The 23,768-nt window shown below is 41.4% G+C and overlaps 3 protein-coding genes and 1 long non-coding RNA gene across 4 annotated transcripts in view; 1 reads left to right on the top strand and 3 right to left on the bottom strand.

Annotated features, from left to right (window-relative positions):
- LOC145448361 (uncharacterized) overlaps positions 1 to 23,768 on the bottom strand; it is a 230,016-nt gene that overhangs the window by 4,267 nt on the left and 201,981 nt on the right. The gene's annotated exons all lie outside the window — the stretch shown is intronic.
- LOC145448356 (transmembrane protein 214-A-like) overlaps positions 1 to 23,768 on the bottom strand; it is a 245,912-nt gene that overhangs the window by 20,164 nt on the left and 201,980 nt on the right. The window lies entirely within an intron of this gene.
- Positions 6,645 to 17,200, bottom strand: LOC145448398 (prolyl endopeptidase FAP-like). The gene is made up of 19 exons (XM_080326780.1): positions 17,012 to 17,200; positions 16,158 to 16,218; positions 13,990 to 14,113; positions 12,302 to 12,429; positions 12,038 to 12,231; positions 11,646 to 11,779; positions 11,421 to 11,536; positions 11,125 to 11,260; positions 10,793 to 10,939; positions 10,316 to 10,443; positions 10,180 to 10,254; positions 9,919 to 10,087; positions 8,561 to 8,715; positions 8,370 to 8,494; positions 8,174 to 8,302; positions 8,037 to 8,102; positions 7,870 to 7,970; positions 6,958 to 7,065; positions 6,645 to 6,890 (listed from the first exon to the last, which is right to left on the bottom strand). The coding sequence occupies exons 1-19, from the start codon at positions 17,133 to 17,135 to the stop codon at positions 6,780 to 6,782; spliced, it is 2,331 nt and encodes a 776-aa protein (XP_080182906.1). The 5' UTR covers positions 17,136 to 17,200; the 3' UTR covers positions 6,645 to 6,779.
- LOC145448399 (uncharacterized) lies at positions 11,129 to 13,017 on the top strand. Its single transcript, XR_013917895.1, has 2 exons — positions 11,129 to 11,269; positions 11,654 to 13,017. It is a non-coding gene; the product is annotated as an uncharacterized LOC145448399 (long non-coding RNA).

Raw genomic sequence — 23,768 nt, 5'->3', positions numbered from 1 at the left:
TTTCGATTGATACCAATTTTGTCAAATTTCGCGTTCGGCAAGTCGGTCAAAATTTACCGTGAAGTTGCCTGCGGCCAAAAGGAAAGTGTGACGTTGACAAGTCGCAGTGAGCCGTGAGATTTGCTTGTGTCCAGACCATTGCAGGACACTATGGTTCCACACTATGGCCCTGGAAACCCTAAAATCAGCCTAGAAATTTTCATTGTTGTTGAGTTTTGCCATCGTGACGACACAGGACTGTCTGGCGCTTTCTTCTCAGCTTCACTCTCGTTTTGCAGACAGAATTGCTGCGTCACAATGCCAAAACTTGATCACAAGGCAAATTACTAGGCTGATTTTGGGGGATTCCAGGACCATGAACAGAATAAAATTTATATTTTCGTGATCAGTACAGCAGCGGCTTTCCATTGCTACCCGTTTTATCAAATTTTGCGCTCGGCAAGCTGGTCAAAAATGGCCGTAAAGTTGCCTTTGGTCAAATGGAAAGTATGACGTAAACCAAATGCAGTGAGCCGTTCACTCTCGCCGTGTCCACACCATAGTGTCCTATATGGTGTCGACACAAGCAAATCTCACGGTTCAATGAAATTGTATCACGTCACAATTTCCATTTGGCTACAGGCAATTTAACGGTCATTTTTGACCGGCTTGCCGAGCATTAAATTTGATGAATCGGGTATCAATCGAAAGCTGACTCTGCACTGATTACGAAAATATAAATTTTATTCCACTCATGGCCCTGGAACCCCCACAATCAGCCCCAAATTATTCATTGTTAAGTAGATTGGCAGTGTGACGCAGCAATGCTGTCTGGCGAAACGAGAGACTAGCTCAAGAGCAAGGATGCGGCCGAGCGGCGAGAGTGGGATCAGCTGACGTCGCGGCAATAGCAATGAGCAATCGCGTCGCAGAGAAACGCTGCGCTGTTGATACTTTTTCTATGCGCTTCGGTACAAGCGAGCACGCCTTATCAGCCTTTCCTTGACTTTTAAGGGTAGACCTGGGTCCACAGAATGTATTAGGGCCCTACCAATTTTCGCGCAATATCCTTCAGCTGATATAGATATGTAGGCTATAAGTCAGTACTCTTTCCATCAACTCGGGATCTGATTCTGGCAGCATCGTCTGTTCAATCTTTCGAATAAGGGACTGATAATAAGAATTAGTCATCAGTGATTCAATAAAGTCACGGGTATCGATGCTGTCCGGCCGACGGCTGAATTCAATGCTGAGCAAGTGATAAATTTTTTGCAGTAAACTGAGCAGATCCTCTGAAGGACAATGGAGAGATCCGGATTTCTTTTCCATTAGCGTAATAAAGCTGCCATCTTTCGGTTTAGTAGAAAGAATTTTTATTACATTGTTTCCACTGAATTTTGAAATCGCTTTTTTTATTGCGTATCCGCCAAGGTATTCATTCTAGTGCGTCGCACTCATATGATGTTATCTCCCCACCTTTCCATACATGTCTTGTTCTTTATACATTATTTGTTTTATAATTTTCAGCAATAAATGCGAAGCATCATCTGCTCTTCCAGACTCTTGATAAAAAAACTCAGCCGCATGTAAACAGTGTTTGCCCTGCTGCATAGCCATTGACCAGCCTGGCTTTGTTGCGGGATTTCTCGAAATCCATCATCCAATTCTTTACAGTTTGGTGCCCATACGGAGTGAAGGTTATGTCATTTAATATTCCTAAAGCAATCAGCGAATTTTCAACATCTGCGTTGGTTACCGTTGCTGTAGACCCGACTGATAGCCGGGAAGATACTCTCGGTGCCTAATCCTCGTCATTAATCGCCAGTAAATCCTGTATTATTTCCGGACTAAGCCAGTCGACCTCATGATCTGACACTGACATATTTATTGTTTATAGCTGCATACGGAAAGATCTATAAGTTGCAGAAGAATGCGTGAAGGTTCATAAGGCCCTAATGCAGGGCCGGCCAACCCGTGGCCCGCGAGAAGGTTTTGAGTGGCCCGCGAGGTAATTTCCGAAATTTCTAATATCATCAAAAATGGATTGCATAGATTTTGAACTTGCAAGGCCAACCATAAATTTGATTAGTCTGGTCGCAATACTTGAGATGTGATGACTAAAATATCAGTTCCGACGCATTGACAGATCCATCAGCCATTCACATACTGGTATATCTTCGTACACTACAATAAAGCAGAATAATTTGCGATGGATTTATCAAAGGTAAAAATTTTCTACAAGCTTAGCGCAATATGTTGTCACTCGATTTCTTGTTTTTATTATTGTTGCCCTTTCGTGAAAATGGAAGAACACCTAATGTATCAGATTGAGTCTAACTATATTCGCGATTACGACACAAAGTGTCGTTCGACATATGTGACCTTGCGTTTGCGCTCGCAGTAAGACCGACGACTATCAAATCTAGGCACGAAATGATTGACGCATGTTGGTCACAGCTTTCGTTATCAATATGTCCATGTGCCGAATAGCCCAGTCCTTGCAAACTTAGCCCAGCAATATACAAGCAGGCCTGCAATATAGTCAAGTGACAACATTATTGACCCATGAACTTCAAAAAATTTTCGCGCTTCGCGCGGATAGTGGCCCGCGTAAAAGTTCGTCATTCGAATGAGGCCCTTCGGCCGAAAAGGTTGGCCAGCCCTGCCCTAATGCATTCTGTGTACCACTATTATTACAGGTAAACGAAAGGCTCGTAATGTGTGCGACTATAGGAAGTATCGACAGCGACACCCGCCTTCAACAGCGCAACCTGCCTCTGGGGACCGACACTACAAGCGGGCTAATACAATATTTAAAATAGCTATACCTAGACGGAAGGATCTCTATAAGTTGAATGATATTGCAATAAAATTCGTAGGTCCCAAATACATTCTGTGGACCCAGTTCTACCCTTAAAAGTCAAGGAAAGGCTGGTGTGTGCTCGCTTTTAGCGAAGCGCCTATAGAAAGTATCAACAGCGCCACGCGTCTCTGGAGCCCTACGCAACTAGCGGGCTAAGGCAATCGATATCATAATAATGTGACATATCCAATGTAGACTATTTAGACGTAGCCTACATATCTCTATCAGTTGAAGGATATTGCGCGAAAATTGGTAGGACCCTAATACATTCTGTGGACCCAGGTCTACCCTTGAAAGTCAAGGAAAGGCTGATAAGGCGTGCTCGCTTGTACCGAAGCGCATAGAAAAAGTATCAACAGCGCAGCGTTTCTCTGCGACGCGATTGCTCATTGCTATTGCCGCGACGTCAGCTGATCCCACTCTCGCCGCTCGGCCGCATCCTTGCTCGGCCGCATCCTCGCTCTCCTTGTTAGTCTCTCGTTTCGCCAGACAGCATTGCTGCGTCACACTGCCAATCTACTTAACAATGAATAATTTGGGGCTGATTGTAGGGGTTCCAGGGCCATGAGTAAAATAAAATATATATTTTCGTAATCAGTGCAGAGTCAGCTTTCGATTGATACCCGATTCATCAAATTTAATGCTCGGCAAGCCGGTCAAAAATGACCGTTAAATTGCCTGTAGCCAAATGGAAATTGTGACGTGATACAATTTCATTGAACCGTGAGATTTGCTTGTGTCGACACCATATAGGACACTATGTCCACACCATATAGGACACTATGGTTCCACGCTACAGGTCCGCCGTTTGATAGAGCGATGCGTTTTCTTGTATTCAGTCCTGATGATTTCCAGTAAATTCGGCCCTCGGTAAATTCGGCCAGTGAATTCGGCCCTCGGTCACTTCGGCCCTCGGTAAATTCGACCCTCGGTAAATTCGGCCCCCGGTAAATTCGGCCAGGGCCAGGGTAACAATAACAGTTACAATAACATTACCTAACCTTAACCAAACCCTAACCTAATCCTAACCCTAATCCTAACCGAACCCTAATCATAACACTAACCGAACCCTAATCCTAACCCTAAACTAACCCTAATCCTAACCCAAACCATAGCCCTAATCCTAACCTTAACCTCCTAATCACTTGATAATAATATAATTATGTAATATAATTCACATTAATAGTTGGTAATACAATTTTACACTTCAGAAACTACAGCATAAAGTACTCCGAATCATAGCTAGGGCCCCACACAATTTTACACTTCAGAAACTACAGCATAAAGTACTCCGAATCATAGCTAGGGCCCCAAAGGGGCCTGGCTGCCCATCCAATAAGTCGCTGCTGAAGAGATTCGGCGTCCTGAACATAGAAGATATGCGGAAACTAGAAATCGCCAAGTTTATGTATCAGTTTCACTGCGGTCGTTGCCCCGAATATTTCAATGACTTCTTTACCTCTGAATCAAAAGCGCACAAGTACAACACACGTGCGTCCACGTCGTCCAAATATCATATGATCGACCGAAAAGATCATCGCTCCATCAAATATGCCGGGCCTGATGTGTGGAACAGTATCCCGCCGGCCATCCGACAGTCGACGAGCATGTCCACATTCAAGTCGAAATACAAGCAATTACTACTAAATAAATACAGTCCATCCTCAAGATTACCGGACCACGACTGACCTATCGATCTCGCTTCCCATGACATGCCGCCCTATTTCTTGTCGCATTCTTTTTCTATACTATCTTCTTTACTTTCATTCAGTGTGCATGCCTCCTCTTTACATCGCCTAGGCCAAGGTGGGTGTCAGATTCCATAGACTACTCCTTGTCGCTTCGACATCTTCCTGTCTTTTCATTGTGTCGCATTTTGTGGTGTATTGAACTGATAAAATTGCTAATAAACCAATGATGATGATGATGATGACACAAAATTCTCCGAGGGCCGAATTTACCGATTGAATTCGGTACTCAGTAAATTCGGCCACGTAAATGTCCGCGTTATCTCCCGTGACTGTGTGATATACGCATACCCTGACTTTCAAATCACTCGATAATAATATAATTATGTAATTCACATTAATAGTTGGTAATACATTTTTATACAAAATTCTCCGAGCGACGAATTTACCGAGTAAATTCGGCCATCGGTAAATTCGGCCCCGGGAATATCCGCGCTATCTCCCACGGTTACGCGATCTACGCATACCCTGACATCCAAATCACTTAATAATAGTAGAAATATGTAATTAATTCATGTTAACGGTTGGTAATACGTTTTAATACAATATTCTCGGAGGGCCGAATTTACCGAGGTGATGGCCGAATTCACTGGCCGAATTTACCGAGGGCCGAATTTACTGTCAACCAGTCCTGATCATATGGCAGTTGCTCTTCGAGGACGCGCTCGTGTTGTGACATATGAGCTGAGCATGCGACATTATAGCATGCGAAAATTGGACATGCGACACATGAGCATGAGCATGTGGGATAAATTACGGATTAGTGATGGGTTAGGGTAAGGCTTCGGGTTAGGGTTAGTTTTGGAGTTATGAAATCATACATGCTGAAGTGACGAATGCTAAAGTGTCCTGTCCATGCTCATTGCTCATGCTCGGCTGTCGTTTTCCACTGTGTCGCAAGCTCATGCTCATTGCTCAATGCTCACGGTCACACGAGGGGCAACCGTGTTTTAGGCGGGGGAGATAGTGTAGTGGTTACGATAAGCGCCCAGCACGCATACGGACCGGGTTCGATTCCCGTCGGAGGTTTATCTGAGCTCCTCTTCCCCTGCCGTTGCCGTTCTTACGGCGACAAAAAAGCCCAGACGAAGACCCGATGAAAGAAAGCACTCACAATGAATGGAAAGAACTAGTAGAAAGGGCCGCGGCTTCAAAGAGATTAACATCGAAGTAGGACTGTGACATCGGGCACACTAGGCCGAGGTGGATGTTAGAGTAAAGGATCGCTACTGATGCGTGTCGTTCGACATCCTCCTATCTGTTCATGACATCGCATTGTACATTGTGTGTGACTTGTTCAGATCAAAAATATATCTCGTCCATGTTATGTTATGTTATGTTAGGCCTACTTGTGCGCTTTTGATTCCGAGGTGAAGTAGTTGTTGAAATTTGTTGATCTATGTGACCGATATAAATAAACTTGGCAATTTCTATATCTTCCTCAATCATCCATGTTTAGAACACCAAATCTTTTGAGTAGTGATTTATCATTTGCACATCCAGGCCCCCTGGGCCTTGGCAATAATATGCAGAATCGAATGTTGTATTTTTGGCAGTAGGTCAATCGTAGGCCTAGACTAGCAACGCATGATATACATAGGCCTTCAATTGAATTATGCAATACGCATACCATGCTTTATTATTCTTTCATATATAGGTGGTTCGTACCCATTAGGAACCGTTCGATCCCTACGCTAATATGCAAGGATTGCAAGCTTTCGTTGAACTGTTTGTCTCAGAAACGCCAATTCTCATGTCATATTTTCATGCAAGCCGGTTTCGTTTTCTTTTGCCATAGGCTAACATTCATCGGAATAGAACAGCCGCACTCGAATAAATAGGTGATTATTAGGAATTGTGTCGGAACTTCAAGGGCAAAGAATCAAATACAGGACACATATGTAATGTATATTTACCATCACGTAAGCCGCTATCAAGTTTCGACGGGACAGTATTTTGCAAAAATATTCGCTGATATACAATTCAGTAAAAGGCCGCGATTTAATGTTTCACACCAACACCCTCGAGCTTCCTCCAACGACTGCTTCAGATACTTGAGGAATAGATGATTTATTCAAAACACAAAACAAAGTTAGGTTAGGTTACAGGTAACAAAACAATTAAAGCAACACTCCCCCACAAACAATTAATTATATATACGAGCGGAGTCAATATTTGAAGTTCAAGTTTTAGGGTTCTGCCAGGCCAAAGCAATCTCTTATCTTCCTCGTCAACTTCTTGTAGAGATGTTTATTGGCGTTTGGACCGCTATTGATAGAATGCGCTTCGTCAGCATAGAACTGCAATTAACACGTACGTGAAAGTTACTCGCAATGACAACATTACGTGAACGACCAGCAGACTTACGAAGTTTTCAAATGAAACATCTGCTTCAACCAGAGCCTTGCTAAATAATGCGGCATTCTGGAAGTGAACGTTATCGTCTGCTGTCCCGTGAATAATGATATACGATGCCTGCAATTCGTGAAGGACGGATCAGGGTCAGGGGAAATTTCAAGGTTGAGTTTAGTGTAGCATAATTATAGACTCGTCATAATAATGCGTAGTAATCGTATGCTTTATATTCTAATGCGTTCAAGACACACATTGTGTACACTGCACGTAATTTCGCGCCCATGTAAATCAAAATCTGATCTTGTGCGTCCATTCGGTTGTTCTATAATGTGAATCTTAGCCGACAAGTCGGTTGTTGTAATGTAATGGGTATATTGTTAAATAGGGATGGGGTGGTCAGAGACGTAGTAGGCTACGTCTACTTTTTTGGATTGTTCAAGTAGGTTTTGTATACTTACCCTACTAAATCGCTACATTCAATTCAATTCATCTACTGGAGTATTAGCGGTGGCTACTTTTGCAACGTCTTATTTCTTACCTCACGTGTTTGTCTCAGTCGGAGTAACAGTTGTTATATAATCAAATATGAGAAGGTAATTGGTAAGCGGCGTCTTATAAAAGCCTGTGCCGTGCTACAAGTCGCCAGATAGGCCTACGGAATAAAAATGAAGAAAATTGGCCTGGTGTAAATGACCAAGAGTCCAAGACCATAGTATTCGAAAAACACCATGATTACCACTAACAACAACAACAATGCAATTCGTATGTACTATAATAGTAATAGACTGATTTCAGCGACTGTAATCGCAGAAGTACACTGGCTTGATTCCGATTATGTACGCTCATCGCTCTATCTCCGGACATTCATAGATTCCAATGATTTAAAGTCACCGGGATGACAATGGTCCAACTGTTGCAACAAACCTTTTTGAAATTTTCCAAATTGGTATTGAGAAGTGAACATTTCTCATAGCCATCTGTGTTAGCTGAGGGTAAATCCATATATCTCTCAGTGTGGATCGTATCTGAAACGCCACAATGTGTTTGTTGACAAAGGTTATTAGTCCATCGGTAAAATTTCGGTAACTTACCGTAAAAATATCTGGATGCCAGCGGGGCTACTGCAAGTCCGCACTTGAAAACTCCAGAGCCTTCAGCTGTATAAATATTGAATTCTGTATGGTTAAGCGTCATATTAAGTAGCGAGACGCAAATGAATGAAATTTACAGATCGTAAAAGTTGTTGTGTATCCACCATAGCTCCAACCCCAAACTGCTATCCTAGTTGCATCGACGTAGTCGTAATTATCGATAAAGTGTTGCGCAAGAGCAATCGTATCGTGCTTCTCTATCTGACCTGCCAAATACGTACCGCGTTATCTATGATAGTTCGAAATAAAGGTGAAATACGATCATTGACGAACCCAATTTTCTGTATAACATGTGGGCGATGTCATCGCCTCTGTACCCACTCCCACGCCCGTCAAAACTTGCTACCAAAACCTCGTATTGGCTCACCATGTGAGTCTGCGCCCATGATCGTGTCCACCTTTAAATGAAAGTTACAGGTTGCAATTGTAACAGTATAAAATCCATAGCAAATGGTCAATCATACAGATTCCTGACTTTCTGAAATCCCGGACCCCCGTAGACCTCGATGAGCAGCGGATATTTTTTGGTGTCGTCAAAGTTTTCGGGGTAGAACATCTCAAAGATGAATTCGGTGTCGTATTGCGTAAACGTTCCGGTATTTCTGGTCGGCCATAATTTCTAAGCGGCATTGTACAGATGTTCACATTACCAGAGTTAATGCTGACGTATCATTTTCTGGAAATAATACTAACACAGGTAGAAACAAAAGGCTTCTAAGTCAAGTTTGTGGCAATTGAGCTTCGAAGTGATGTTTAGGACGAAAAAGAATTATAGTTTAATCACTCAAACTCACAATAATAAGGTGCGATTTCGAAACAATCTACCGCGTTCACAATTATAGAACTAAGTAGTACGTATAGTTATTAATGTCACTGATAATATGTCGGCTAAAACTCTAAACTTGATATTTGGGTTTGTAATAAGCAATTTCTTGTTCGTTATAACGTTGAAATTCGGTTGAAACTTTTTTCAATGACCCCAATTCATACCACAACGATTTCTCACAAGGTCGCTTTCTTTCGATTACATTCAGGTGTGGTCAAAGTAGCCATCGTTTATACTCAAGTATAGAAGTAGAAGTAACGTCGTAAATTTCTACACAAGCACAAGTAGAAGTAGCGTTTTAAAGTAAAACTAAAGGCCTAGTTTTTATTGAAAATATGAAAACTGTAAAGTAGAAGTAGAAGTTGTCTAAAATCATCACCACTTGAGCAAGTAGTCCAAACTTGCTTGAGTACTCAGGGTTGTAACCAAGTCACAAGGTTCCGAGTCACAGGTCAATCTTACTTTTATAGTTTGACTCGAGCCAAGTCGAGTCATTTTCAATTCACCACCGAGCCTGGTCCAAGTCCGAGTCATAATGTCCGCTGTTCAGTTGCCAGTTCAAACCGGTTCAACCCACTTTTTCAACTCTGCTCGAGTGATATAGAATTGCTCGCATTCATAATATCGTAATTTTCCTCAGTCTTACCAGTTTCTGGTCCTATTTTCCCTGTATCAGGACTGATAGACGAACTGCCAATAATGTGATAACCTTACTATGCTTCGAAGTTACAATAAAATGTATGTCTCGGCCGTTCTAGGTTCGAGTCATATGACTTTGAGTACAAGTCGATTCAAGACAAAAATTGACTCGAGTCAAGTCATTTTACGCATTTGAAAAAATGACTCGAGAGTAAAGTCGAGTCACCAAAAAATCGCGATTCGAGTCATTACAATCCTGGAGTACTCCGAAAAAGCAGAAGTAGGCTATACATTGTTACTGGCCGCCTCTTTTCACAATCAAAACAAAACGTGGCCATTATTCCATGAAATACATACCGTTTTTTTCAATTCAATCAAGTCCGTGTTATTCTGATAGACCGATTGTACGACGTAATTTCCGTCGGTTCCCATTTTGTATATGATGGACATGGGCACGTCTGGCCCCACGCAGTTCATCACCACAAAACTAAAGTCGAGACTGAACGAAGGGTTGACGTATTGACACCTGAAAAAGAGCAATTTGCGGTGTCGTCGAAAACAAAGTTGCTCTAAATTTCGATACGCAGAAAGATATTGTAAAACATATTGGCATTCTACCTTTCTTCGTCAATGTCACACGATACGCATTCCCAATTCGAGACATCAACGGGCGTAGGCGAATCATATGCAACACTAAAAGATGGAATCTGTGTAATAAGCCATGTCCTGTATACGGATACCTCATTTTACTTACCGATATACGTTCCGGCTGCCCGGTAGAGGAGCAGCTGCAATGAAATATACATATCCGGAAACTGCGTCGTAACCGGATACAGACGTTACTACCGATGTCCCATTGGTTAAATACCTCTTTTCGTTCGACTATAGAAGCAGTAATTAAGGGTTTCTTCTAATGCTGGCATTATCACAAAACAGGTTCATTCGATATCATCTGAATTCGCCATGCTAGCATCAAATTATGCACAACGACCTAGTAACGAAATACTTTTACTTAGTCGGAATAGGGATTTGATCGATTGGTTATCATTTTAGACCGAGTCTGCTCAACACTTTTCATTTTTTAGGCTAAAATAAGGTTATAGAATAAACTTACTTTTGTACTTTGAAAATCACTAACTAATTCTACTCGTTTTTCAGTAGAAATTTCCAAAATTCTAATTCTACTTGAGTACGAACGATGACTATCCTGACCACTGATTGATATACATACCGTGGGATTCACTACAGCAACATGCCAGTAGCCGATGTCGTTGGAAAATGCAGTTATGTATGTGGCGTCATCATCCCCGACAAATTTGGGAGTAAACGGCGTGCCGCCATTTCCAATCCACCCACTGTCGCTTCGTTCAATGCCGCTCTAAAATAAATCCCGACAAGTATGAATTTATTTAATTTAACATAAGTACTGCACAAGTCTAAAGCCCGACCGGCAGCACTGGCAAATCATTATCCCAGCCAAAAGTTAAACTATTATTTTGAGGTCGTCAGGATTATATTATTCAAAACCACGATATAAATTCATATTATTACTACATCACCTACCTCTACGACTTCGCACGACCACGTAGAATTAAATTTGCACAGTTGTGGAGCGCATATATTCGAAATTCTGTTCAACCACGACACCAGAAACTTGTCGCTATCAGGATACCAATGGAAAGTGCTGAACAAATGATCCCTGCAAAAAGTAATTAGTATCAGCTATTACATAATTGTTTTGTTAGAGTGGCAATCGTAATGGGTCACACATTTTGGTTTGGGTTCACTGTATCATTCGAATGTATATTCTCGTACGCGACTAAGTCAATGTAGAATTAGAAATCATCATGAACTCTTACTCTCCGACTTCAGAGGTAGGAGCGTCCACGACATATTCATTCATTGTGGTGAGATCCATGACCCGCAATGTTACCACTGGGTTAGGTCTCCCGGCCTTTGGATAAGCAACGCTAACCTGAAATAAATACAAAAATATAACTCGAAGTGAGCCTAACAAATAATAGGCACCAATGTAGCAACGCAAATTTAAGCTATTTCCTAAAGTCAAGAAAAAAATAAATTACCATTTCAGGATACGGCTGGCCGTCATACCGTGAGAACTCGATGCGATCGACATTTGTATCATTTGTAGAGAGGAAGGCCAAAAAACGATTGTCTGGAGACCAGTAGATGACGTGTCTGGTGCCAATCATCTCCTCTATTGAGCAAAATAACACAGGCAACAGCTATAATGAAGTTGATGTGTGGATAACAGCATGATGATTGCCAACAAGAGAACGTTGTGTTAGCGCACAATTCGTTCATTATGACCACTTGCAATTATAGGTGCTGGTATAGCGTATTTGCTCTATTGTATAGTTTCTTCAAGCCCATGCAATCCCTGAGCTACCACAGACTTACAGGTCATAGTTGAGCCATACTCTGAAATTCCAAGTACGCAAACGGATAGGCCTACCTTCATACACCCAGTCCGGCACGCCGTTATAAATTTCGTTTTGACTCCCGTCGTTCGTCAATCGCTGAGACGTATCAAGTGGCGATTCTGCGTAGTAGATGTCGTTTCCCGTGACCCATACCAGACTACTGCCGGAAGGTGACCATCTCATGTATTGAATGTCAGCGGTAGGAAGTTCCAATACCGCCGAACCACTGTCTCAACAATGCAGGTAATATTGTCGACATGAATAGCAGGGATTCAGTAATGATGATATCGTCATACCCGTCGGTAACTTTGTAAACGGAATAAGACGAATTGTAGGAGTACCGCCACTGTTTCTTATAATTCTTTCTCGCGAAAAAGTAGGCTTCATCTGAGGACAGACTCCATCCTTGAGCATTGGTAGAATCCTTAAAAAATGCCACAATACCATTGTATATCATATCGCTTACTTGATTCATGCATTAAATTCAATTCAATTTATTGTTAACAATTTCATCATTTCAATACACCACAAGACTGCGATACAATGAAGAGATAGAAAGGTGTCGAAACCACTTGGAGTAGTCATAGAAAGCAGACACCCACCTGGCCTAGGCGATGTAAAAAGAAGGCATGCGCACTGTGCGTGCAGTTGCGCACATGAGTGAAAACGAAAAGAAGATAATATAAAACGACAGGCGACAAAAGGAAGTGGCACGTGTCGGAAGGCGAGATCGATATTTCAGGTAGTGGTCCGGTAAATTTGAGGGCTGACTATAGCATTCTTTCAGTAGAAATTGCTTGTATTTCGACTAGAAAAGAGAGTAACGACTTTTGTGAAAGATGCTCCTGGCCTTGGCTTAGGCCTGGGCCTTAATTGGCTTTGATGACTATGTTATGTCAAGCCTCCTGTCTATGCCAGTTATCATTATATTACATTGCGCTGTATTGCATTTTTCCTATGTAATGTTATGGATTTTCACGGTTGACAAACAAAGATTCTCTCTCTCTCTCTCTATCTCTCCCTCTCTCAGAGATTCGCAATTGAATACGTGTTTAATGTGTACTAAGTCACGGGCTCACGGCTACGCACGAAATGGTGTCATAGTACACAAGGAAGAGTTTGCTCGATGCGGTTGCCTTCAACCTGTATTTGGCACAATAATTCACCATATAGTTGGCATAATATTAAACCCAGAATGAAGGAAACGTACAGGTCGTACTCGCCCTACTTTGGGCACTATCCCCATAATAGCCTCGATTGTCCAGTAGGGCTGTTCAAAAATAACTTTTTTTTCCCGATTCAAGCCGGTCACCTCTTAAATCGTCAGGTTGCAGTAGAAAACCTTGCTCACCAAATTTCACTCGATTCCAACCAGTAAAGGTCTCCGCAGATCCAATTAAAATTTTTAATTTATTATGAAAAATTAAAAAAAAAAATTTTCAAATTTTTTTGCCAACCCCATGAAATTGTTGAGCTGTCTTCAAAGACGTTGCAAAACAAATTTGAGTCAATTCCGACCAGTAGAAGCGGAGTTATGTGAGTTTTTCGATGATATTTCTCGGATTATCCTGGAATGGTGGATAATCCGCGATTTATCAACGAAAAACTCACATAACTCCGCTTCTACTGGTCGGAATTGACTCAAATTTGTTTTGCAACGTCTTTGAAGACAGCTCAACAATTTCATGGGGTTGGCAGAAAAATTTGGAATTTTTTTTTTAAATTTTCCATAATAAATTAAAAATTTTAATTGGATCTGCGGAGGCCTTTACTGGTTGGAATCGAGTGAAATTTGGTGAGTAAGGTTTTCTACTGCAACCTGACGATTTAAGAGGTGACCGGCTTGAATCGGGAAAAAAAAGTTATTTTTGAACAGCCCTATTGTCCAGAACACTGATAACATCAATCATGATTGACATAATGATTGGCTGTTGTTTTGCGTATATACAGCGCGTAACGACAATATACTTCATTGCAAACTTACGTAAACAGTATTCGAAACAATCACGTCTTCAGCTCCGGTGTCGATATTCACTTTAGCTATGCCGTCAGCCCCTCGTTCGATATACTCGGTGCCGGTCACCCACGATGGATAAAACGAAGAATAGCTGTCAAGCATCAATGCATGAAGTACAAATGGAAGATACATTGATTTATAGGCGTGGGACTAACGAATAGCAGATTCGAAATCGAATCGAACCATTTTAATGCCGTATGAATCTCGAATCGAATCAACAAGAATAACCACATTGTTGGCAAAGCAGTTTCGATTGACAGCTCCCAATAACAGCTAAAACTGGTAACTGAATTGTACAAGGATATATCGCGCATAGAGATTCTTTTAAACTTGATATGGTATTGCATAAAAGCGCTCCTTGGCACTCAATGCACTCATTCAATAATCACGCTGATTGCTCAGCAATGCTCATTATTGCTCACCCATGCTAATGCGGTCATTGAGATGCCACCTATATAGGGTACACCCAGAGGTGGTCAAAGTAGTCAAGAGAGCTACTCAAGTAAAAGTAGAAGTAGCGACGAAAAAAATCTACTCAAGTACGAGTAGAAGTACTTCTTTCATGAGCAACCTAAAACTACTTGAAGTAGAAGTAGAATTGGCTGACTTTAAAAGTACTCAAGTAAGTAAGTAGTTGTGAAAACGATCCCAATTCGTTCACATGGATTGTAAAAAGGTGCAAATTGAGCTATGCGAAAAGTGACGAGCTTGATTCATATTGATGCATACCAGCAGGTATCCAATTTTCGATAGCATAAGCATTCGTCCACATCATGGGATGAAAATGATAGTATTGATATGGAAATGCGATACTAATCCTCTGTTTACTCAAAGAGTACGTTTTAGAAAATATCATGGTATTGCGCACTCTCCCATATTACAAGTCCTGTATAGTTTAGTCGAAGAGCAATACGGAGATGTTGTGCTGGATACGGCGCAAACACTTTGTGCGATTAGTAAACGGTAATAAAAATATGGTGGACCGTAAAAATGCTATATTGTGTAGCTTTATTTCTGGAAATTAAAGGCATTGCTACACTTGCTTTTATACTTCAACATGTACGTTATCGAGACAAAAGAACTGATGTTAATTAGAAATCAAAATATATGGTACTGGGTATTGAAAGTGAAATATAAGTCTAAAAATTGAAGATGTATTTAAAGTCTTTAGTCCGGGAAGTTTCGAAGGTTGATATGCTAAAACAGATCCAAACTAAAAAAGAAGTCAGAGTCCACTTTTTCAGATTAGGACACGCCATGGACAGCTAGATTACGATATGATAAGTAAATGCTGGATTGCGAAACATCATTCTCAAACGTTATGATAAGCCATATATACTGTGATGAAATATTTCATATGGCGAAGGGCGACAATGCGGTATGAACGGAACCACGCCAACCCGCTACCTAAATTATATTCGCCGATACTTTCGTGAAATCCTACTGGACACTCAGCATTCAGCGCGCGCGAAGCGCGACGAAAATTCTGGGCTCAACTCAACTTTTACGATAATTAAATGTCGATACTCCGTGTGAACAGCCCCGAAATTTCTCAGGCTATCATCCTGATTGGAGGATTAAACTACTTCTACTTAACAAACTGAAAATAGCGAAAAGTAAGTAAGTAGATCACAAAATATTACGAAGTAGAAGTAGAAGTGGTGAAATTCAGATCTACTTGAGTAAGTACCAGAAGTAGAGGAAACTACTTGAGTACTTCGAAAAAGTAGAAGTACTTCGTTACTGACCACCTCTGGGTACACCGAACATAAATGATGGACGTGAAGGCAGTTTGGACTGATGTGAGTAGTGTATTTTAATATTAAGCATCAAAGTCAATCAATCCATGTTATGGTTTACTTGACTTTCCAAGGAGAATGCATCCATTAGGCTCCAGCTACGATTTTAAGAAAGAGTAGGCTACATTTACGAAATACTTGTGAGCTTTTCACAGAGCTGGGGATTTCGTTTCTATTGACTGATGCCCGGCAGTAAATTGCGATCAATAAAAGTATATTTAAAAGTGGTGATTCGATTTATATTCTAGCCATATTTTCAGTATCTGATTCGAAGCAGCCGTGATTCGATTTTGCATGTCCCTATTGATTATCGTCATATATAATAGCGAAACTTACTAGAATTTGGAATCAAACAAGTCGTCAAACGTGAATGGCTCCTTATCATCGATGTTTTTCACTGAAAAAATGACGCTGGTTAGTGCCATAAAGAAAGAACATTGTAGATATGCAGAATTCAGCTCTCCCTTAAAGAAAATTGCCGCCTAATCAATGGCTGCGAGTTCAAATCGCTACTCGCTGTCAATATAATATTTCAATAAATATCTGAGCCTATATTTCGCGATTTACGTCATGCAGGGCCGCTCAGCTCATGCTCACGTTCTGCGCCTCATTCGGCTATAAGCAGTATTTTTGGTAATACCAAAGCTACGCATTAACAAATCTGAAATAGGAGGAGATCGTTCTTGCACGCACGACGGTATTAGCTTTAGCTACACAATCCACATCACATACTGGTATCTTATAGTAATATACCCGTATCATCATATATACCTGCCTGCTGCCTGTTGCTCCGATTTTTATAGCATAGATTTCATTGTTGTAGCCTACGTCAATACGACTAGAAGATTTTACAAACAATAGGTAGTACATGGTACAATTGTGCATCCAGTCAAGAGTCGGACAGCTAGAAAATACTCAACTTTTCCAGATTAGATTAGAAAGAAATACAGCAAAAATCAAGCTAAATTCATATTAAATCAGAGATCACTCTCATAAGCATGAAAGTGGCAAATGTTTGTCCGTGCATCTACCTTCACTCGCTTCGCACTATACAATTCACCTGTAACATTTTCAGGAAAACCAGAAATTCGGTTACCGGCGTTTCACTCTAATCAGTCTAATGAGACAATTGAAATTATGTAGTTGTCGAAGTCCGCATCCAGTAGCCTACACCCTCAATCGCTCATTACCTATTCGACTGCGTGGAACGGTCCAAGCCGCCGGTAGAAGAACCACGATCAGAAACACAGAAGCTGCCCCCATTGCGAACGATTGCGATGGACTGTCATAAAATGCAATTCCGTCGACAAACATCACACTGCTTTATGTAATGATTGTTAATGCAAATAGACACGCATGTGTACGGTCATTTGGTCAAACAAACGCAGCTCGATGACATGTCTTAGTACCATATAATAAGTAGCCCATACTTTACTACAGTGGTCGGGAACCTTTTTCGTCCTAAGAGCCATACATGTAAATCAACTATTGCGTCACAATTGGAAAATAGTGACGACATAGCAGTGAAAATTCGAAATCACTACATGTGATTCGTCGTTTGCACCTATAAAACTCGTACTAATCATGCTGATCGTCTAATTTGTGTAAGTTTGTGCAAGTTTTCAAGTGGTCTGTGATATTATTCGACGCTGAAGACAATTAACATTTAGATTTCCAACAGTCGTAGACAACAGCATGAATATGCTTTTTACACGTTTTTAACAGTTAATGCATCTTTTCGTGTTGCATGGTATTCCTGATGGCTTTGTAGTCTGGTTGATAATTGCTGTTCATACAAAGTTTGAGAATTTCTCCAGGTATACGAGATCGTGGGTTCGTCTTGATGCTATACCTAAATGCGAGGACCCATGATGACATAAGTAGGTGGGGCCAAAAATGGTCACTTACAGCAGTATACATTACATACTGTAGTTGACTCTGTCAACGTGAATTGGGCTTTATAGTATTATTAGGACTATTATATGTGGCCAACATACATTGTATCGTACATCTTGTAACTAGTCAAAGCCAGAATCGTTTTGTGTATTGCGCAAGCTTTAGAAAGATATCTCTGCCTTTTTCGTACCGCGATTATTTCGCGATCCGTATTCCTGTTGGCTAAATTTCACAAACTGTGTTACGTAAAACTAGAGTTCTAGAAAGATATCTCTGCCTTTTTCGTGCCGCGACTATTTCGCGATCCGTACTCCTATTGGCTAAACTTCACCATCTCTGTTACGTAAAACCAAAGTATATATCTGCTTTTTCCGTGTCGCGAGTATTTCATCATCCGTATTCATATCGGCTAAACTTCACAACCTCTGTTACGCAAAACTGAAGTTCTACGTAGTACATTCTGCAAAAGTACAATTTTTATGCTTGAAAACCTTCTTTTTTGACAAACAAATATTTTGCATCATGTCATCTTAATATTGATAGAATGACTGAGAATGACATGAGGGTCCTTCATAGTGAATTAGTTATTTATGCGCAGTATAAAATTAGAAAAAACTACGATTTTCTTCCTAGCAAGTGAAATATTTAAGGGTAAATACAGTAATATCGGGCCTTTTTAGAGGTATAAATATCTTCTGACAAAGAGCCAATCTGACAAAAACTAAAATGATATTCTTAATCAGCAACCTCAAAAACCCCAGAAACGGCTCTCAGATGTTCTGCCTAATTTTTTTTCATTTTGTTGACTAGTGTTATCATTGATAAATTAACGTGCAGTGGCGAGGAGCGTATAATTTAGATACTCGAAAAAATCGACTTTATCTACTCGACTCGAATCATTAAAATTATTACTCGATTCATATTCGAGTACTCAAATCCTTGTGCCCAGCCCTACTATTTCGACGCGACACTCCAATGTCAATGAGTGCCGATTTAGCAGGCGTCGAATCCTGTCTGCTGCACTAAAATCTGCTACCGTGGACTAGGCAAACCTTACGTATCAGTCTTGTATTCAATCTTACACAACCAAGCACTCCGAATTCAACAAGGCTTTGGTTTAAACATGAAGAACGAAGATGCGTAATCGAGAGAGATTCGTAATAGTGCAGTGGTTCCCAACCTTTTTCGACCTATCGCCCCCTTTTCAAGGTCAACACCGATCATCGCCCCCCCAAATTTTGTGTGCCGAAAATTGGGCATACAAACTGTAATCACCGGCGGGTTGACTAGAAAAAAAAAAAGTGAAATTTTCGGCTCGATGTCTAATTTGACACATAAATTTCCGTGGGTTGACTAAAAAAAAAAAAAAAAAGGTCAGCCGTTTTGACGCGTCATCGCCCCCTATCGCCCCCTTTGCTATTTTCGCCCCCCGTCGCCCCCTTTGTCCATTTTCGCCCCCCTGTCGCCCCCTTCGTCATTTTCGCCCCCCTAGACCGCCAAATCGCCCCCTGGGGGGCGATATCGCCCACGTTGGGAACCACTGTAATAGTGCTTGCTCGTCCGTTGCTCGATGGAATGGAGCATGATGCAACAACAACAAGGAAAATATATAGGCAAGCGAATAGGAAATTAGAATAGTAATCAAATAATCAGGATTAAATGAGACGATTAGAATGATAAAGCGAACTAGAAAAAGCGCAGTTGAATTGAAAACTGATTCCTCTTAAAAACATCAAATAAAGAACAAATAACATGCGCAATCGCAAACACTCCCCCATTTGACTGAACCCAGTCAACAGAATCGCTCCAATATGTAAACGGTCGGATGAGTCAGTACTCAGAAGCGTACACAAATCTGTAACCGCACAGGTACGACGTCTGTACAATACAAATGTCAATTCGAAATGGCACGTTCCTTTGGGTCACGTCACAACTTCTGAGAACCATGGGGATTTTAAAAGCGCAAAACAAAGAGGGCCAAGTAATACTTATATCACATCCATGCAGTCAACGTCGATACAAAATAGTTCGGTGGATCAGCCGACTAAAGCCATCAGGATAAGCGACTCGATCCCCGATCGACTAAATTTGGTCTGAAGGGGCGAACAGATGATGCAATCCCCGACTGTTACAGTTACATTTCGATACAATACACATGAGGTTAAATGACAAATCTCCATCGTATTAGAAGCTATACAACCTTCGATCATATCGACGTTCAATAAATCACTTCTGAATGGTAGACAGGCGTTCAGCAACTCTACTAGTGATGACAACCAATCACTTTAAAATTGTAGAGAGGCGTTCAGCAAACTCTATACTAGTGATACTAATAAATCACCTGCAATCGTACGGAGGCGTCCAGCAACTCAACAAGTGACGAGAATATACCACCTTAAAATGGTAGAGAGGCGTCCAGCAGATCTGCAAGCGTTGAGAACGTTGTATGACGGTAAATAGAACGTGGGCTCCGACGCGAACGTATGTCCCAAGTGCTTGATGGCGGTAATCAATGTCAAAAGAATCCTGTCACTGTCGCAAAAACTTCGTTACCGTTGGAGAAGATGAATCCATCGTCGCAATCGTGGAGGCGGCGCTGACAGCATTCAACTGTGTAACGATCTTGAATATAGGTGTCAATCGAAACGACTGTTCACCAAACGTTGTAAGACGAAAACGAATGAATCTTGATTGTCGCAACGGTAGACGTAGATTGGGTAATTGGTCGCAATCGTCCGTTCCGTTCAAATCAGTGATGAGCATCGGAGCGGAGTCGGAGTGGATTCGGAGCGGAGTTTTGCCGATTTTGTGACTGTCGGAGCGGAGTCGGAGTTTACTACAGATATCTTTTCGGAGAATTTCGGAGTATTGTAACTTTTTTCTCCGGTATATTTGGACAGCTCTGACCAGAATACACTATTGATTATAATTAGAAGCCAAAACACAGACAGTTGACACCTTGTAAAGTTGTAATATGACGGGTAACATGCAAAAATGATTGCCAAGTGCATAAAAATCAGCCATCTGCATTGCAATTGGGGACTGGAGAGTAAACAATACTATGATGCCAACTATATTATCACATGTACCATGTTGTACCATGTGTACCGTGTACCATGCTTGCCACTGTTTCGGATACTTGACGAGATTCTTCGGAGTATCTCGGAGTCTGAGATTGAGCTCTTCGGAGTCGGAGGGAGTTCTCCTCAGACACTAAAGTTGTCGGAGGGATTCGGAGTCTCAAAAAGCTCTATCCGCTCATCACTGGTTCAAATAGAAAACGACATCATTCAACTGAATGTAACAAAAGATATAGCAGATTCGGTGCCAAGCAGAGAGTCGGCCAATCCGCGATGAGCAGCAGAGTCCTGAATATAGACTAAATGCCTGCGCCCGATTCGAAGAGAGTCTTGAAGAGACCGGCTTGAATGAGCTTTAATGCGAATTACTTCCAGACTCACTATGGCGAATTGATTCCAGACCAGCATTATTACGAATTGTTTCGACGCGACACTACGATGTCAATGAGTGTCGATTTAGCAGGCGTCGAATCCTGTCTGCTGCACTAAAATCTGCTACCGTGGACTAGGCAAACCTTGCGTATCAGTCTTGTATTCAATCTTACACAACCAGGCACTCCGAATTGAACAAGGCTTTGGTACGTAAGGTTTGCCTAGTCCACGGTAGCAGATTTTAGTGCAGCAGACAGGATTCGACGCCTGCTAAATCGACACTCATTGACATCGGAGTGTCGCGTCGAAACAACTATCAACCAGCCTCTCTAAAAAGGAGAACTTTCTACATACGATTAAAGGCAAAGTTATTTAATGTAAAAATTTTAAATTTCTTGTTTAAAATATTTCATAAATTTAGGTAGATATTAGGTAAAAGTAATCGCCCTAGTCATCAATTTGGCCATGCGCTGTCATGGGGTTATTGCCACTGGCGTAGTAGCCACTTGGTGGTTCTGGCTCTGCGCAAGGGGCGGCCGGCTGCAAGGCGGTGATAAAATGAGATTGCACACAGCACGGAGAGATGACTAATCAATGTTCATCTATGTAGCCTAGTGTATCTCGATATTGAATTCATGCGGACCGCGGCATCTACGAAATTTGAAAAGCGGCCCGCAACCCTTTTTGATTTGGCGACCCCTGGCATAAGCGGTGTCTTACAAAAGCCTACAAGTGTGCCGTGCTACAAGTCGACGGTTACGGAATCAAAAATTAGAAACATCGGCCCGGTGTAAATGACGGTTGTAGTCTACAAACACCACGATTACAAAAAACGATATTAGGGTTGAGTTCATTGTAGATGCCGATAATGCAAGTCTTCTCGCTTAGACGAACTTACGCAGGCTCCACTCGCACGCAGCGCATACATGTATAAAATAAAATACAGTCACTAAAATTTGACGTAGTAAACAAGTAGCGGGGAATCTCGGTAGACTGTAGCCGCGGTCCACATTATCATATAAGACAGAAAACTGCCCGCAGGCCGTATGTTGCCCGCCCCTGTTATAGACATAATTCATTCAAATCATTTAACGACCAGATGCACATAGTATGCCCGCAGAAGTTGCATCGAATACCCTGCGGTGGGCCCCAAATCAGTGTTGTATTTGTGCGGGAGAGGGAAAATGTGGCTTCGGCCCTGGTTACAACTTACAGCACACAACCCCGTACTCCTGAACAGAGATGCCACTGAGATATTTTGTAAAAACCCAGATTTGGACGTTGAAAAAACCCAGAAAAACCCAGATCCTGTATTTCACTCAAATTTATATGATATAGCTGTAAAACAGTGACTGAGAGTCATCAATGACAGTTATACGGACATAGAAGAAGTTTTAGCCCTTGATATTGAAATCCCAACTGTTCATTTTCATACTATACATTTTGCTCAGTTAAATGAGCAAATCCATCGAAATATGATGCTTTTCTCTCGACACATTGCTACGGGCATTCGGTATGGGGGGGGGGTCAATACGTAGTTTATTATATATTCGTAATGTTTGTCACAATGCTAATCCCCACCTATGATGAGGATGATTTTAGGGTAGTTCCAGTGACAGTGAGCTGACCAGATAGATTAAAAATAGCTTTCGATTCATTAAACCTGGGACAAGTACTTTAATCTGGGATGTTTAGTCGAAAAAGAAACTGCCAGATCATGAAATTAAGGGTACATTTGAATTTGAGAAACCCTTCTCCCTCTGAATAACTTGCCCGGGTGCCCAAACTCTTTCTTTGAGTGTCCCTGTTGAAAGTGAATATACTCTGATGTCAACATGGTAAATTAGTTAGGATTGACATTTGGTCTTTCCATGTGCATGAATTGCATACTTTACAGCATGCAATTACATACTAGTATTTACTGACACACAACGAATTTTTTGCAGCGCTAGCATTCAAGTCCTAAATCGTTTTGAATTGCAAAACAAATGCTCCAGAGTTGCCTTGTGAAAATGACTTTCTGCGACCTAGTAGTCACTATTCAATTAAGTTCTCTTATCACGCCAAGATCTCTCATTTTAATAGTAAATGGGTATCTTTAGACTCTGCCGCTTCAATCACAGTAGAATCCGTCGACATCATAAGATTTTACTAAGCTAATAATCAATTTTGCGCCGTAAAATTGTCCTGACAAACATGATGTTGAAAAAAACCCAGATATCAAGCACAAAAACCCAGAAACCCAGGTGATGCTCGAAAAACCCAGATCTGGGTGGAAAAACCTAGGAGTGGCATCTCTGCTCCTGAGCAGGATAGCGACCACCTGTCGTCGATAGACAAAGCTTTGCTGGTGTGACGTCATAATAATCGACGATGTGCTCATACCTCCACTAGTGGGCGCTAAACATCGTCCGGAATTTGTGTCACAAAAATATGGCAACCCCATGTAGATGGCTTATGGGTGGAAGATAGCCGATCGTTTGAAATTGCTGTAATTATCATAATCGATTATTATGATTTCGAATCACTGTGGAACTATTGAGAATACAGTCCTGAAGTCTCATATGAAACAAAGTCCGGCTATGCCTTACAATCTGTT

This window comes from Botryllus schlosseri, chromosome 10 (assembly GCF_051294905.1).
Source record: "Botryllus schlosseri isolate E-star chromosome 10, Bs_hap1, whole genome shotgun sequence".
Lineage (NCBI taxonomy): Eukaryota > Metazoa > Chordata > Ascidiacea > Stolidobranchia > Styelidae > Botryllus > Botryllus schlosseri.
Note: the sequence above shows the minus strand (reverse complement) of the source record. Positions and strands in the feature narration are given on the sequence as shown.